Genomic DNA, 14,897 nt, shown 5'->3' on the forward strand with positions numbered 1-14,897 from the left:
ATGCATCATTGTTGCTGTCACCTGCAGAGTAGGTTACCTGTAACCCACCAACATGCATTTAAAATAACATATGATAGTGAAACTTGAAATGTCTCAGTTTAGGTTGTTGAAAAATATAATTAATTTGTTCAATTAAATTTGACATTCATTCAAAAACCTAGAGGAGTAAAAATGTCTGGGACCTAATTGAATACTTTATGTTATACAATGTCTTTGGGGTGTTTCTGACATAAGAAATGATGAAAAAAAGCTTGTTCATGCTTGTATCTGCATTCAATACAAAAGAGAAACAGAATGTAAATGTAACTTACCCTGTGTAGTAGGAGGTGTAGTCAGTGAACGCCTCATCACCTGAAAACAAAAGAACACCTTACGTTTAGATACGCCTCAGTATGACAGAGAAGATAAAGATCTGTCTCCTAAGTACAATGAGTATTTCTCCTAGTGACAAAATTCTAAGAAAATTCTTAGAATGAAAGTTATTCACAAAGCGTCTTGGCCCTTAAGAGAGCTCCTAAGGTGTGAAACTGTTAGGAGGAGTGAGGAGGACTTCTAACAGGAAGAAGAGTTTCTCTAGCTGAGGAGGAAATAGAGAAATGTTCTTTAAACATTACTTATTGAATATTTGTGACTCTGGGCAGAAAAGACAAAAATGATTTGTGCAAGACATTTCAATCCGTCTATGTCTTTTTTCAGTACAAAGTGAGACATGCATGTTGACTTCCTCTGCATGTGGTTACCTCCACACCTCCATCACTAATTAAGACTCTGTACATGCTTTTATAACAATCAGCATGTGAAGAAGCTGCTGCACAAGTCAGCCCAATCTGATTCAAACTGATAATTAAATCCAACATTTTTTTTTTTACTTTAAGGAACTGATTCAATTATTTTGGGGCTTTTTATGCCTTTATTTAAGAGTCAGATAGAGTCAGATATCAGGGAGAGAGAGAGTGGGAAAGGAACCACAGATCAGACTTGAACCCGGGCCTCCTGTTTGGAGGACTATAGCCTCCATACATGCATGCACTAACCTCTAGGCTACCAGCTGGAACAGAGTATATCTACATAATTTACATCAAGGAACATTATGCATATTATGCGGTGACTTTGGACATTGTTGTCTTCTTCTTGTAAGCTAACTTGTGCTAACTGACGAGCCCACTAAGCTAACGTTATTCGCGTGAGCGGTAAAAGGTTAAACTCAAAGTCTTGCGAGAGTATTCAGGATAGAAAGTAAACCTCAGTAAAACCAGTTCATAACTTTGAAACTGACCAGTTCGTGGTACATGTTTAATAACCTCAGAAAGCTGCTAATGAAGTAACCTCAATCAGGAGATCTTAACATTATTTTAGCGGAGGGGGCTGGACGTCGAGGCCGCAGCTCTGACAGACATACCATACTGAAAATAACTATAGCTCCAAATGACATCGCCAGTGTTAAGACGGCAGCCTTTTTTTTGGCTTCACTTTTCTAAAACATGAAGAGATGAAGGTGCACCGTCCATCTTTATTTACAGACATATACACGAGTTGTCACCTTTCAGCTGGACACTCAAACATTCAAGTATAATATGAGGCTGTTATAAAACATCGTGATCTGGGGTGAGGGACGGTACATTTTGATTAAAACTTACAATAAAAAATAATCTACAAGTGTCAGAACAGAAGCTGCTAAAAGAAAATGAGTTTTCTTTCTAAATTATGAAGCAGTCAGGTTGCTATGTTGCGCACCCAAAAGCTTCAGTGTTTAGCCAGCTCTTCATCAGTCTTGAAATATTTCTGTGTTCTAACCTCTCTCCATTCTCCAATATTTAACCTGGTTTACCCAATTTCTGGTCGTAGAGCCTATTAGAAAAATTAGGCTTTTAGGTCTGGTAGAATCGGTTATATCTTTACTAGTTGATTTGCTTGATTTTCATCTCTGCAAACACGTTGGTTTGCCGTTTGCCTGGCAAACTGAAGGGCACTTTCAGAGGTAGTGAGACGGTCTCCCTGTGGTTCCTCTAGTTGTCTGTTTGTGTAAATATAAACACCATAAAAGATCTTTGTGTGTATTAGATTTCCTTTGCCTGTCTCCCAGAGTATAAACTTGGGGTGCTAGATAGTTTTTTTGCACCTCCAGCTGTTTGTGTTGAAGGTCTCTCTGGCAGCCTTTGCTTTTTGTTTTGTGTTTTCTTGGTCTCCTGGTCAGTTCTGGTTTGAAGTCAGCTGCTTGGTGGTATAGTTAATCATTTTCGGGGCTTTATTTAGTTTAGGAAGCTTGCTGTGGATAGTTTCCAGTCATTTTCAATCCTCTGTACCTTCCTGTGGACACTCTAAAGTTGTCCATATAAATATAATATAACACTTTAAATGTTCTCTATTTTCATCATCATTTAGCCTTGTATTTATTATTCATTTTGCTTATATTATGTTTACATTAAATGTTGTTCTTTTTGTACATTGAGAGCTCAGTTACTGAAGACAAATTCCTTGTGCATGTAAGCAAACATGCCCAATAAAGCTGATTCTGATTTTGATTTTAATCATGTTCAATGTTTTGCACCAAAACATCAAAAGAATGTCCTTTAAAATACAAGCTTAGTTGGGAATAAACTCTATTCTGATTTTGTTCTTTCACCCCTGGCCTTCCTTTGTCTCTCTTTTATTGTTACAGTTCTGTCACACATTTTGCTGTTGTTGTCTTTTTTTGGCTCGTCCTGTTGTTGATTTACCTGAACCAGCACGCAGCCTTTTCCACCGGCCTTAACTTATGTACTCTCCAGGCACCTTGCTCAGCTGCTTCTCCTGGTACAACCGCCTGTTATTCTGATCCACAGTGAAATGTATTTTCTGATTCTTAGACTCTTTCATCATCACTTTAACGGTGCCCTCCTCGCTGTAGGTGGCAGTGGCGTATTTAACTAGAGCCTGGAGGGCCACCACAGTGTCCTGACGAGCAGAGATCCGTCATTAGCAAACACTTGGAGGAACTTTTACATTTTACATTCCAAATAATCATAGAACTTACTGATCTATTTCCCTCTTGTTCGCTTGCGTGTATTAAAATCTTTTCAGTCTGTTTCATAACTCATAATTAAGGACACTCTCATTCGTTGACATTGAATCATTCTTGTCATTTTCTTTGGAGTCATGGTTTGGTCACACAACTTTATAGGAAAGGATTTTTTTTTTAAACCAGATGGTGAAATGGTTTTAGTCGGCTGATTGGTTAGTCATCGCTCTACCAAGTCTCTCAGAATACTAGACAGTCACTGTGGATAGCTACCTCGATATGAAACAATGATTTTCATCTTCCCTCTGGAGGTTTTTGAATCCCAAGGTGCAGAACGAGGTGGTTTTAAAATAGCTTTGCTCTGGCTGTTATTACTGAGCTCAACAAGCTGTAGTGATATTTGCACATATTTATGTATTATTTATTTTAGTCCTAAACTCGCTTTTAATCTGGATTTAATTACACATTGATAATTCTCTCTCTTAAAAGCCATGATTGCTGACATTTTGAGCACTTTTTGACCATGTTTTACGATGTTTTAAATCGTTTTCTTGTTCTATTATATGTTGTGTCGTGTTACATCTAATAGAACACTTGAGAGTCCTAGTTCCTCCCCGACACAAACACACACACACACCCACACACAGACTCACCACCTGCCAAACTGCCCAGCACCCTTTTTCAAACAGAAAATCCCCCGAGGCTCTGTCCTTTAAGCCCATTAAATGCAAATATTAATATTTTCTGGCAGGTTTCTTCACAAAGTCAATTATTAGGACGCTCGCTGGTGCCAAACACCTCCCACTGTGTCTGTGTTTCATTTTTTTATTCTCAAATCAAATCCAGTGTGAGATTTGAGCTGAAAGTATTTTGAGTTGAACAACAAAGAGCTTTAGATGAAATGTTCCCTTACCACTGACGCAACCAAAACATATATTATTAATGGTATTTTGGTCCTATTATACAAAACTTTTAACCTTAAGTTTAAGTGACAGGGGTGATATTAAGTTAAATAGTTTCTTCCTCTTCAGTTTGTTGCTCAACATTGTTTGAGGTTTGTTGGCTGTTTAAGAAGGGAGAAATGAAATACACCTTTTCTTACTCTAAATATAGAGACTGAAGGTGCTCAAACACTCCCAGAACTTTGCAATATTTGGCGATACATTATATATCTTATGCAACTTCAAATTTTAAAGCAGACCACAGAGGGCCATCTGCCATCCTTTGACCAATCAAAGCCTATTTTGATGCCGCAAATGCTCAAATAAAGCCTTCTTGCTTTTGAACCACGAGACGCGTAGACAACCTCCTATTTCGATCCTCCTACTTTCTTATCCATTTGATCTGCAGAGTCCCTCTGCACCTTTAAGAAAAAGCTAAAGACCCAGCTCTTTCATGAATACCAGTTACCAATACCAAGATATCAGTGAGTGATACTTGTCTCTAAGTGTGTATCCTTATTTAATCCGGCTGTTAACGTGTGTTACATTTTGAGGTGCTGCTTGTCAACAGGCAAAAGTGACATCATTCATTCAAAATGGTTGAGGGGGAGAAGCATCAAGTACCTTTGGAAAAAAGTAACGACTGTCAAGTTAATAGACTGGTTCTCATTCTCATTCTGTCATTAAACATATATGATCATGCTTTACAACTATCTGTTTTACTACCTCCACCAGCAGGTCGCGGATCACTGTGTCCACTTGGCCCTTTTCTGGTATAGTGGTTGGTTTTTCTCCACACAGTTTGCCGGTCTTCAGAGCTTCTGCGCTGACCTTCATATTCACCTGACCTGTGTGCACAACATACATGCTGTTATTCTGAAAGCAGAGCGATGTATTGATTACCTCTTCCTATGACACTTTGTGTACAGAGGCATCAGCCTCCTGTCTGCTTTCACACTCATTATCCTCCCTGTTCCCGTTCCTCCCCCTTGTTTCCTAACTCACTCTTCCTTATTAATCCCCATTTGTTGCCTTATTATCCCTCATCCTGCTCCATCTTCCAAGCCCTCCTCTCCCTCCCTTCACAGCCCACAATCCTTCACTCAGAGGACAAGTACAGATCGCCCCCCGAGGGAGCGCTTTCTGAGTGTTTCGTCAGAGATGCTACCTGACTTGTTAGTACAAGTGATTGTCAGCATTCCTCTAAGGGGGAGTTAGATGAGTGCAATTTGACATTCATCAGAGCGGTGTCTCAATCCGTGCTGATGGAGGCTGATAGAAATCCTCTGCTTTCAGGGCCAGGCAGCAGAACAAACACAGCCCGCTGTCTTTGCTTCCAGCAGTGAAAACGTAACAGCTGTCAATGCCCTTAATACAGATTCATTAGCTGCTTTTGTCTCATTTTTGTCACTGAGAGTGTTTGTTTGTTATTGGGCAGAACAGACAACTACAGGATTTAATTATGATGATGTGAAGATTGCATGAGGTCGTTAGTGACAGAAATAGCAGGAGGAGCAGAGCTGTGACTGGTTAGCATCATTTCAGACAGTGTCATAAGATTTTTTTGTATGACACTGAAAGATATCTGCTGGATAGAAAATGCAAAAGACCTATAGAGATATTATTGTTTCAAATCATATAAATAGATCCACACACGTGTAGACAGATGTGTACAAAGATCCACATATGCATACCTGAAGGCACGCACTTTTATAAAATTGCAGACCCGCTTTACCCAAACTAACGTATGAGTAAATTCAACCCCATTCATAGTGTATTGCAAACAGCTGAAATAATGTGCTAGCGATGAGAAGCAGACGAGAAGCACACATTTTTAAAAGCTTTTCTCCCTCATTCCATCACAATCATGCAGCTAAATTAAATGTTGGTAAACTATGAAGTAAATAAACCTTGTGGAGTTCAGGTTTGATTAAAATGACTCCTAAATTGTGACAAGTGCTGGACACAAGAACGCCTTGGTAAGCCTGTGAGCCTGAGCTCAGGACAAAAAAAAACCTGGTCACACACGTGTCACTTTGCGTATTTGTGGATTTATGTAGCCTAAGCATTTGCGGTAGCTAACATGGCAGATGTGTCTTATCGTTTTTCTTGTAACTACCAATTACGTTGCTACTCTTGGTTTCTTTTTATGTATTTTTTTGGCTGTTTGGCCTTTGATTAAATAAAACAGCTAAAGAGCAACAGGAAATGTTGAGAGAAGGGGGACGACATGCAGAAAAGGGCAGAGGTCGGATTTGAACCCTGGGCCGCCACAAGGAGGACTACTGCTTCTGCACATGGGGCCACAACATATCCGCTAGTCCGTCCAATGTCCCGCTGCTCTTAGTATCAACAAAGTAAAAAAAACTATTTAAGTGATTTGAATAACAACGTCATCATTTTGATTGTGTAAAAAGGGGGCGGGCTTAGCCTGCTAGCCCATTTATACTGACCCTGTACTTAACATATTTTGTTTTTACAATTGAGCTGTGACAACAAAAGTGATTCAGATTCAGACAACTTTATTTATCCCAGAAGGGCAATTCAGTTTCACAGCCTACCGAGTCATTGAAAAATGCAAAGACAACATAAAGGAAACAAACACGTCACCAACAGACGAACAGGTCGTCAAGTGAGAAAGCCAGCGCTATCAATCTACAATTTCATAATGACAGGAATGTGTCTAATGAATAGACACATAGATGAATGGACCTCACAGGTGATCTCGCTATACAGTAGCAGTCTATACAGTAAGTCAATATAATGGTAGGGGAAACACTGGACATGTTTGGGTTGATTTATGATCCCTTTGGCTTTCTGGACCACATGCTCTTTCCACAGGGAGCTCAAGTCTTTCAGCTGGACTCCAATAATCTTAAAGCAGACTTTTACGATGTGGTTCAAACTGTTCTTGCCCTTCACAGACAACCTATTGAACCAACAGGTCAAAGAAAACGTTAAAAGACTTTCGATAAAAGAATGATAAAAGCTACATAAAATGCTTTGTGAAACACTTAAAAGAGTTCAGCCTCCGCATCAAATTAAGTGATTTGATTTACTGGTGATAATTTGCACACTGGAAGTTATTACTGAAGTTGTTTTTTTTTAATTGTAAAGCACTTTGCATTTGTTCAACCAAAGGTGCAAACTTAGCCTTAATTTAGGATTCAGCCAGCATTATTATTTGGTGAGTTTTGTATCGATACCTAAGGCGGTTGGAGTAACGATCCATGAGAAGGTCAGGCTCTCTTCAGCACACAGACACACACTGTACTGGCAGCCAGCACAGTTCTGGTACGTGTACTGGTCTGAGCCAGCCAGTGTGATCTTCATCTGCACACAGAAACACACAAACACAGATTACATCATTATACTCTTTAATCCATTTAAATCAAACTCATCTGTGAATAGTTACCATAATGCAGTGTTCAATGCAAGAAGACAGGCAGCATGGAGTTTAAATCTTAACATTTTATGAGCCAAAATGTGAATATGATGAGAAAATGTAACGACCAGCTGCATTTATATATGAGGAGAATCACCTACCTCACACCTATGGACAACAAAGTGTCATCAATTAACCATAACGAGCATGTCTTTGGACTGTGGAGGAAAGGTTCATGTCTGACCGGGGATATGATCCAGGAAGCGTCTTGCTGTGAGGTGACCTAACCACCATGAACCCCTCTATCTAAACTAATGAATTTAACATTCTAGACGAGACAATGTCAAATCGTTTGTGAATTGTTTTTTGTTTATTTATAAATTGCAGCTTACCTTTTTCGTATGAGACAATTGGAAACAGTGTTAGAGTATTCCTCTTCATATGATAGATTGCACGCAGCCATGTTTTTATCCTCTCAGTGTAAAAAGAAAAAGGCGTTTTTGTTTGCATTGGTTCAGATGTTTGGGTCAAACGCCAAATGAACTCTGACAGCATGTTTATCACACGACTACACACAGCACTTCACACCCACGCTGTCTTTACATGTAAAAAAAAACAGCCCTACTTTCACCTCCCACTCTCCGAACTAAAATAGACCTTCTTCCGATTCACTGACTGCTCACGAGAAATTACTACAGACTACACATTCACTGTACCAGAACACATCATGAAATATCAGAGGATTTTTAGAAAAGAAAACATATTTAACCTACCACTACAGGGATGAGATCTGTATCCAATGAGACGATTCGAAACATGACTTTAAGTAAAAGAAAAAGGAAAAAAAAACATGTCAATTCATTTAACTATAGCACACAGCCATACATAATGAGGATGACATCATTCCAGAAATGCTGCAACCAAACTGAATCAAATCTATCCGTACGCTTCCCATTGAATGTCAGCACGCAGGGAAGGTGTCCAGACTTCTTTTGACTGGGGTTGCCAGTCAATTAATGATTTACATTTAAAAAATGACAACCAGTGCAGTTTACTTTTTACTGTGATTTGGTAATATTCTTTTCATATCATTGCTCACTAATACTACCAACAATGTTAGAGGAGCCAGCATTTTCCTGTGTGCTGAATGAAGTCGAGTCTGTGCTCAGCAGTATGCAGATATTATAATTTAGTCCTAAATAGTGCTAGTGCAGCAGAATTGGTAAGCAGGCTGAGCTGAAGAGTATGTCTGCATCATTTCTGCCACACAGCAGGAGACATTTTTAACACTGTGGATGTCCTCCTAATGAACGACTACAAGTAAAACTTGGCTGCCCAGGTCTGTAGATGTGGATGTAATCTGGAGGCTCAATGACGACTTTAGTTTTCTTATGGATTCTGTCTGACGGGTCTCTGTCACCCTTGCTTATATTCCCCACCGTTCTGGAGCTCAGTTCAGGAACCTGCAATACCAGAAAACACACATCTGTTGGAGGAGACACAGCACTTCACAAGGACGGTCATATTACATGTAAAAAAGGTTTAACTAGAGAAGCAAGAGTATTCTGATTTTACTAGAATTAATGACAGGAATCAAAAGCCTTTACAGGGATGTTAGGGCATGAAGTGCCTGACTGAGTGAGGTCTTGAAAAGACATTAAGCTATTAGCATTTGGTAGAATTAACCAGTACAACAGGAAAATGTACCTGTATACCCTTGCTAACATAAAAGCTAGGAATTGACATGAAAAAATAACACTAGCCAATGTCTTAAAGTGATCTTAAACAGGTTAATATATTATCAGAAAGATTTCCCTCCAAACTTTCACCACCCAGATGTTAATAAGGAGACAATAAAAAATTATGTCTTGTGTGAATGGCAGGTTTTCTTTTGAACCAAAACACACAGTTGAACTACTTCACAAGGTTAAAGGCTGGTTATTCAGAGATGGAAGTTTAGTTTGAGAATTAGAAGTCAGGCATGGGGTTAGTGTCTGAGTGGATGAACTAGTGTCTGACTGGTGCCAGAGGAGAGAGATGGATTAGCAGCAGGCAGCATGTGTAGAAACAATATAAGCATGAGAATAATCATATGAAACACCTGTGTAGGGGTCCTTTAAAACCACCTTCATCTGGTCAAAACAAATACAAACCATTACGAACCAGAATCTAATCTTAGAAAGAGGACACACTGGCTGCTACTCTGTTGTCAGAGAAACCAGCACTTCAAGCACTTGTTTCCCTAATATCTGATGATAAAGTAAGGTCATTTTATGATTTAATTCAGTTGATATTTTACATATTTCTCCTTTAACGTTGTATTGGGTTGGATGATCTGGCATGAAATAACTGAAGAACCAGGTTATATTTGCACTTTAGAGGAACAGGTGAGCAGGATGAACCAATCAGGAGTGATTCACAATGTCTACATCCAGATCTGATTCTTTTTATACTGAATCCCAGGTATTCTTTTTACTTTATAAAACAGAGAAAACAATGAAAAACTAGTGTATAATTTCAAAATAATATGTCCCTCTATTTATAATTGTAAAAGTGTATAAGACCATTATACCGCTGTGACCAATAAGCCAGTGTAAAAACTGTGATCTGTAATTTATGGTGCTATAGATCTCAACAGTGTAGTTCTGGAAGTAAACATCCCATTCACTTTCTCCATAGTGGGTTGAGTATTGACCATATTGTAGACTACAAAGACCTGAGTGTGAAACAGTTGTTTATGTGTGAATGGAGGAAGGTCAATGGAGAATTTGGATGGGTTTATCTACTCCTGGAACCAGAGCAGCCGACAAACTGGGCAGTCACTGTTGAGCTCTATGGTTCCTGCAGGTGGATGCTGGTTGTTAAAAGCAAGAGTGCAGTATGGTGCAGGGAAGAGGTGGCAATGATTTAAATAAAAGGCCAATTTTGGAGAATGTGTGGAATGCATGTCAGTGTGCCATTAGTTCAGCTCACGATGCCTGAACGAGCTCACAGGTGTTGCCTCATTTCTTTTACTTTGCCATCAGCATGGTCTCTCTGACTGAATACGAGGGCTTTGTTGACACCAGCCAAGTTACAGTAAATATGGTTTCTACACCTACATAAGGCTGGCTCAAAGAAAATGACAAAAAACCTTACTCTGTAGAGTACAATTCTCTCATCTTAAGGAGCAATATAACCTCCTTATAGAGTCCAGCAGTTAAATAAAATAGCACAGACTATTTTGGAACATAATGGAGCAGAGAGAAGTGTGTTTTAGGTCTCTTTAGTGGTATTTAAAGTAACGAGGCTAACCATTAGCGACTATGTGAGAATTGCCTTCTTAGAGGCTTCATTGCAGGCCATATACCTTTTTTTATTTTGTAATGAGCATTTGTTTAGATAAGGCTGTTAAAAATGTTTCCCTTTCTTTCTTTTAAAAACCCAAACCAAAACTCAATAGCCAAGCTTTCATCACACAGAGACATTAAAGTCCTTTTTTACTTTGCGCTTGAAAACATTTTACTTCCACATGTTGACCCTTCAGTGGTAAAACACAGAATGCAGCATTTTACTACAGTTTTTGGTATCATCATAATCATCACCATCTTAGTTTATAGCTCCATATTATAACTTAAACTGATTTTAAAAAAAGGTAATATTTTGGTTAATGACAGATGTCTGTTCCATTAAGCTGAATGTTGATGTTGAGTCTGTATCCGTGCACAAGTGCCCTACATGCTGCCTTTTATCTTTGGCTTGCTGCATGTGACTTTAAATTCTCATCTTTCAACATTATGACCTCTGTAATCAGTTTCATGTTTTTAGGATCAAAATCTCTATTTTTTGAAGTGCCATTAAATACAGCATGATGTTCCTTTTGTAGATGATTTTTCATTCAGAGGAAAATAGACGATAAAGCGAAATATTCTTAATAGGGTGGGAATTGGTGATAGACATTTCATTAGCATGGCAGCCTGTCAACTAGGATTGCTACCAGATATGGTTCCAAAGAAATGGTTGGCATTGCCATGGGTATGTTTACTTTTATACAGTTTTTGGTTTGTATTGATTAGTTCTGAAAAGGTAGTTACAATTTTGTCTGAATTTTCTGTTACAAAGTCAGTTTCACATTGAAAATGTTGTGTTGGAACATTAGACATGCAAATGACCAGCTTGATAGAATGAGACAAATTAATTAGGATCTTTGTTGCCCTGGCTATTTGTTTGACAAGTGATTCATGCCTGAGCAAACAGAACTGTTCTCAGTGTTTGACGTCATTGAGTACATAATTGCATGGGTGCAGGTGGCCTAATGGTTTGTTGGCATACGTGTACAGAAGCTGTACTCCTGGAAGCTGGCAGATGGGGTTGAAATCTGAACTGTGGCTCCTGACCCACATGTCATTCCCCATTCTCTCTCTCCTGGGTTTATCACTCTATCCACTCTCCTGTCTCTCCAATAGAGGAATAAAAAATACATCTTAAAAAACAACAACATAATTGCAGATAAACAGAAGGCACTTTGGCACTGCAGCACTTTTCCATGCTTCATACTGTATGGCAGCTCTATGGGAGGTGTGTGGACGTGATGTGTGTGTGTTCAGGCAGGAGAGGGCAGCAGACGTTCGGGCTGAGAGCAGGCTGTTTGTTTCATGTCTCTCATCTCCAAATCCAGGGAGGGGCTCATTAAGTCTGGCTCCCCGTCTCTGCCTGATGAATTCTTTATCAAAACAGTATGTTCACCCTGTGCCCCTACAAAGATATCATATTAAAGTTCAATTAACTGGGGCTTGATGATCTCAATGAGATGATCTTTTATAGCTAAAAGCTCCCTCCCTGCATGGTCCGAGAGGCCTTCCACAGAGATGGTGCGCATGGAAACACAGAGGAAGGAACATCCACCAGTGATAGTCAGAGAGTCAGGAGCAGCTTTCGCCTCTGGGCCATGCGGGGCCCTCTTGAGTCGGGGAATAAAATCTGTTGTTTAACCAGCCTTTATTGGAATCCACATTCTACCAAAATGTTCAAGATCAGGGACAAACAGAAAGCTGCAGCGCTGGTACATGAGCCAGTAATGAGCTGACAGTGAGGCTATGAGAGTGTGTGATTCTCATGTTGTGTGTGTGTGTGTGTGTGTGTGTGTGTGTGTGTGTGTGTGTGTGTGTGTGATAGAGAGAGCTCCTCTCCTCTCTTTAATACACACAGTGACGTGTCCCGCCCCCCATCTTTTCCTGTATGTGCCTGTTCCTTTGACAATCTTCATCTGCAGTATGTTACATAAAGTTTTCCAAAAGGCACAACTCCCATTTTAGAAAGTTTCTTGCAGGATTCTGTTGCACCATATTCAGAGCAAGGAGGGACTTTAGCGGGCGTCTTTTCTCTCTTGGCTTACTTCCACCTGCAGAGCACGTGTGCAGGGTAGAGAACAGCAGCTGCAGTTCATCGATCATATACAGATAAAATGCTTCATTGTCTTTAAGTTGGCTTCAAAATCACCTCAGATGTAGGTTAACTTTACCTAATGTCGAGCCTCTTCTTTGTAGATGATCACCCTGTCTCCCCCTGGCAATGAAGTTATGAGCAGTGTTGGGAATGATGGGATTGACACTACTATTTGCAGTTACTAGTTTTGTATTTAGTTACTTTTTAAATTCAATAAATCTGTTACAATAACAGCAATTTTAAAAGCACTTGTTTCTCTTTACTTTATACGTGAACTAGCCGACAACAACATGAGATTAAGGTTTATTGACATCCAGTCAGCAGGTGAGGTCAAGCTAACATCAGCAGAGTAAACACACACACAGGCTGATGATCATTCATGCATGAGCTTCTTGTTTTAGAAATAGCATCATTATTTGTCCATGCTTGAGTTTAACAACAAGAATATAGTGATGTTATAATCTATGGGTGGAAAGAAAACTTTTTTTCCACCGCCGAGAGTATAGCTTCTACTAAAGTCGCTGTCAGAGAGCTCGGTGCTGCCAATAGGGGAGAAGCCCCTCCATCCAAAAGAGACCAGTCTTCATTTTCAATAACCGCTTGAACAGACTGAAAGACAGATGTGTTGTTGACGACATGCTTCATATCAACTGTTGAGTCTGTCGCCTTCAGAGAACTAATCAGTAAAATATCTACATATTGAAAATGGCTACAATGTGATATTTGACACTCACACTGCCACAGCTAAACTGACATGAATATCAAACCACAAAGAAGTAACACTAAGGTTACTTTCTCCTTCTTTATTTGAAAATTGTAATCCAGCTTCTATTGAGAACAATTGACTAAAATATTGTTTGTTCTTATGTTTAAATGACTGCGCTGTTGGAGCCAATTAATTATCCTTCCCTTCTGAGTCAAAGCCAAGATGGCGACTATTGAGGGTGAAAAGTACCCGGCGTTCTGCACTCAACATCTTCACCTTTATTGTTAACCATCTATAATATTCTGCACTATAGGATAACGCAACTAAACAAAATAATAACTGTCCACTGTCGCTGGTTGATTGGACAAACTGACGTAGCAGTTTTAGTTTCATATCATGTTGCTACTTTAGAAATCGAACAGAATGGAAAGAAGCTCAAGTACACACTTTTGTCATTTTAGAAATGTTATTGTCAGCCAGTTACAAATTGTGCAGTAGTGATGAATCAATGTGGCTTTTACGCACGTACACACACACACTAGACAGTAGATCCTGTTTCACACAAACACATTCATAATCAATACTCGGACCATACTGTGTTATTGGTACCCTGTCTATAACTTGTGTTTCTTTCACATGTGAATCATATGGATTTTGTTGAATATATTGAAAATGAACTGTCCGCTGCTTTTCTTGAACTCTGCTGGATTTATTGTAAAGGTTGCAGAGATGAGAAGAGAGACAGCAGTATCTCCTGAATGTTGACTTATTGTTGATGCCTAACATTCACATTTGGAAGGACTAAAGCAAGGACAGTCAACAGCTGTAACCCCCCCACCCCCCTAAAGAAACAAGTTCCTAAATGTACACCAATAGAGAAATGCAGTTGAAAGAAAACAAAGCCAGACACCAAGTTTGAACTGAGAAGAAAATGATCGAAGAAAACTAATCATTGCACAGTTTCTTCAAACTAAATATAGTCCCGTTGGGTTTTGCAGATGTGGTTTTTACAAGTCCTTATTGCAATCACCTGGAGAGGAAACACATGCAATGAGTTACCTGCATGTAATCCAACAACATGCTTTAACATACTTAGGACTCTGTCACTATTAGAGCTTTTTCAGGAAAAACAACATTTTATTTTTATCACCAAAGAAACTCTATTCTACATGTTTCTATGTGCATTCAATACAAAAGAGACAAACAGTCAACACAGAGTATTGAAATGTAGCTTACTCTTTGCAGGGCGTGGTGTATTCAGTGACCGCCTCATCACCTGAAAAATAAAATAACACATCAGACACACCATAATATGAAACATCAGCTGTTTGCGCATTTTCAAGAATCTACTGGATTTCAAATGTATCACATCATAGTTACATTTAGATATTGTACAGAAGAAAATATTTAGTATTTGGATCAAACCAGAGACTTCTTATAAAA

General features: G+C 39.2%; 1 protein-coding gene across 1 annotated transcript in view; it reads right to left on the reverse strand.

Annotated features, from left to right (window-relative positions):
- Positions 1-13,022: 13,022 nt before the first annotated feature.
- The window catches only part of LOC110001219 (alpha-2-macroglobulin-like protein 1), a 30,890-nt gene continuing 29,015 nt past the window's right edge, over positions 13,023-14,897 (reverse strand). The window contains exons 35-36 of the mRNA XM_020656662.3: positions 14,691-14,730; positions 13,023-14,484 (exon numbers count right to left, since the gene is read on the reverse strand). Of these exons, the coding sequence (XP_020512318.2) occupies positions 14,481-14,484; positions 14,691-14,730 (44 nt within the window). The 3' untranslated portion in view covers positions 13,023-14,480. The remainder of the gene's footprint in view (positions 14,485-14,690; positions 14,731-14,897) is intronic.

The sequence above is a fragment of the Labrus bergylta genome, chromosome 11, assembly GCF_963930695.1.
Source record: "Labrus bergylta chromosome 11, fLabBer1.1, whole genome shotgun sequence".
NCBI lineage: Eukaryota > Metazoa > Chordata > Actinopteri > Labriformes > Labridae > Labrus > Labrus bergylta.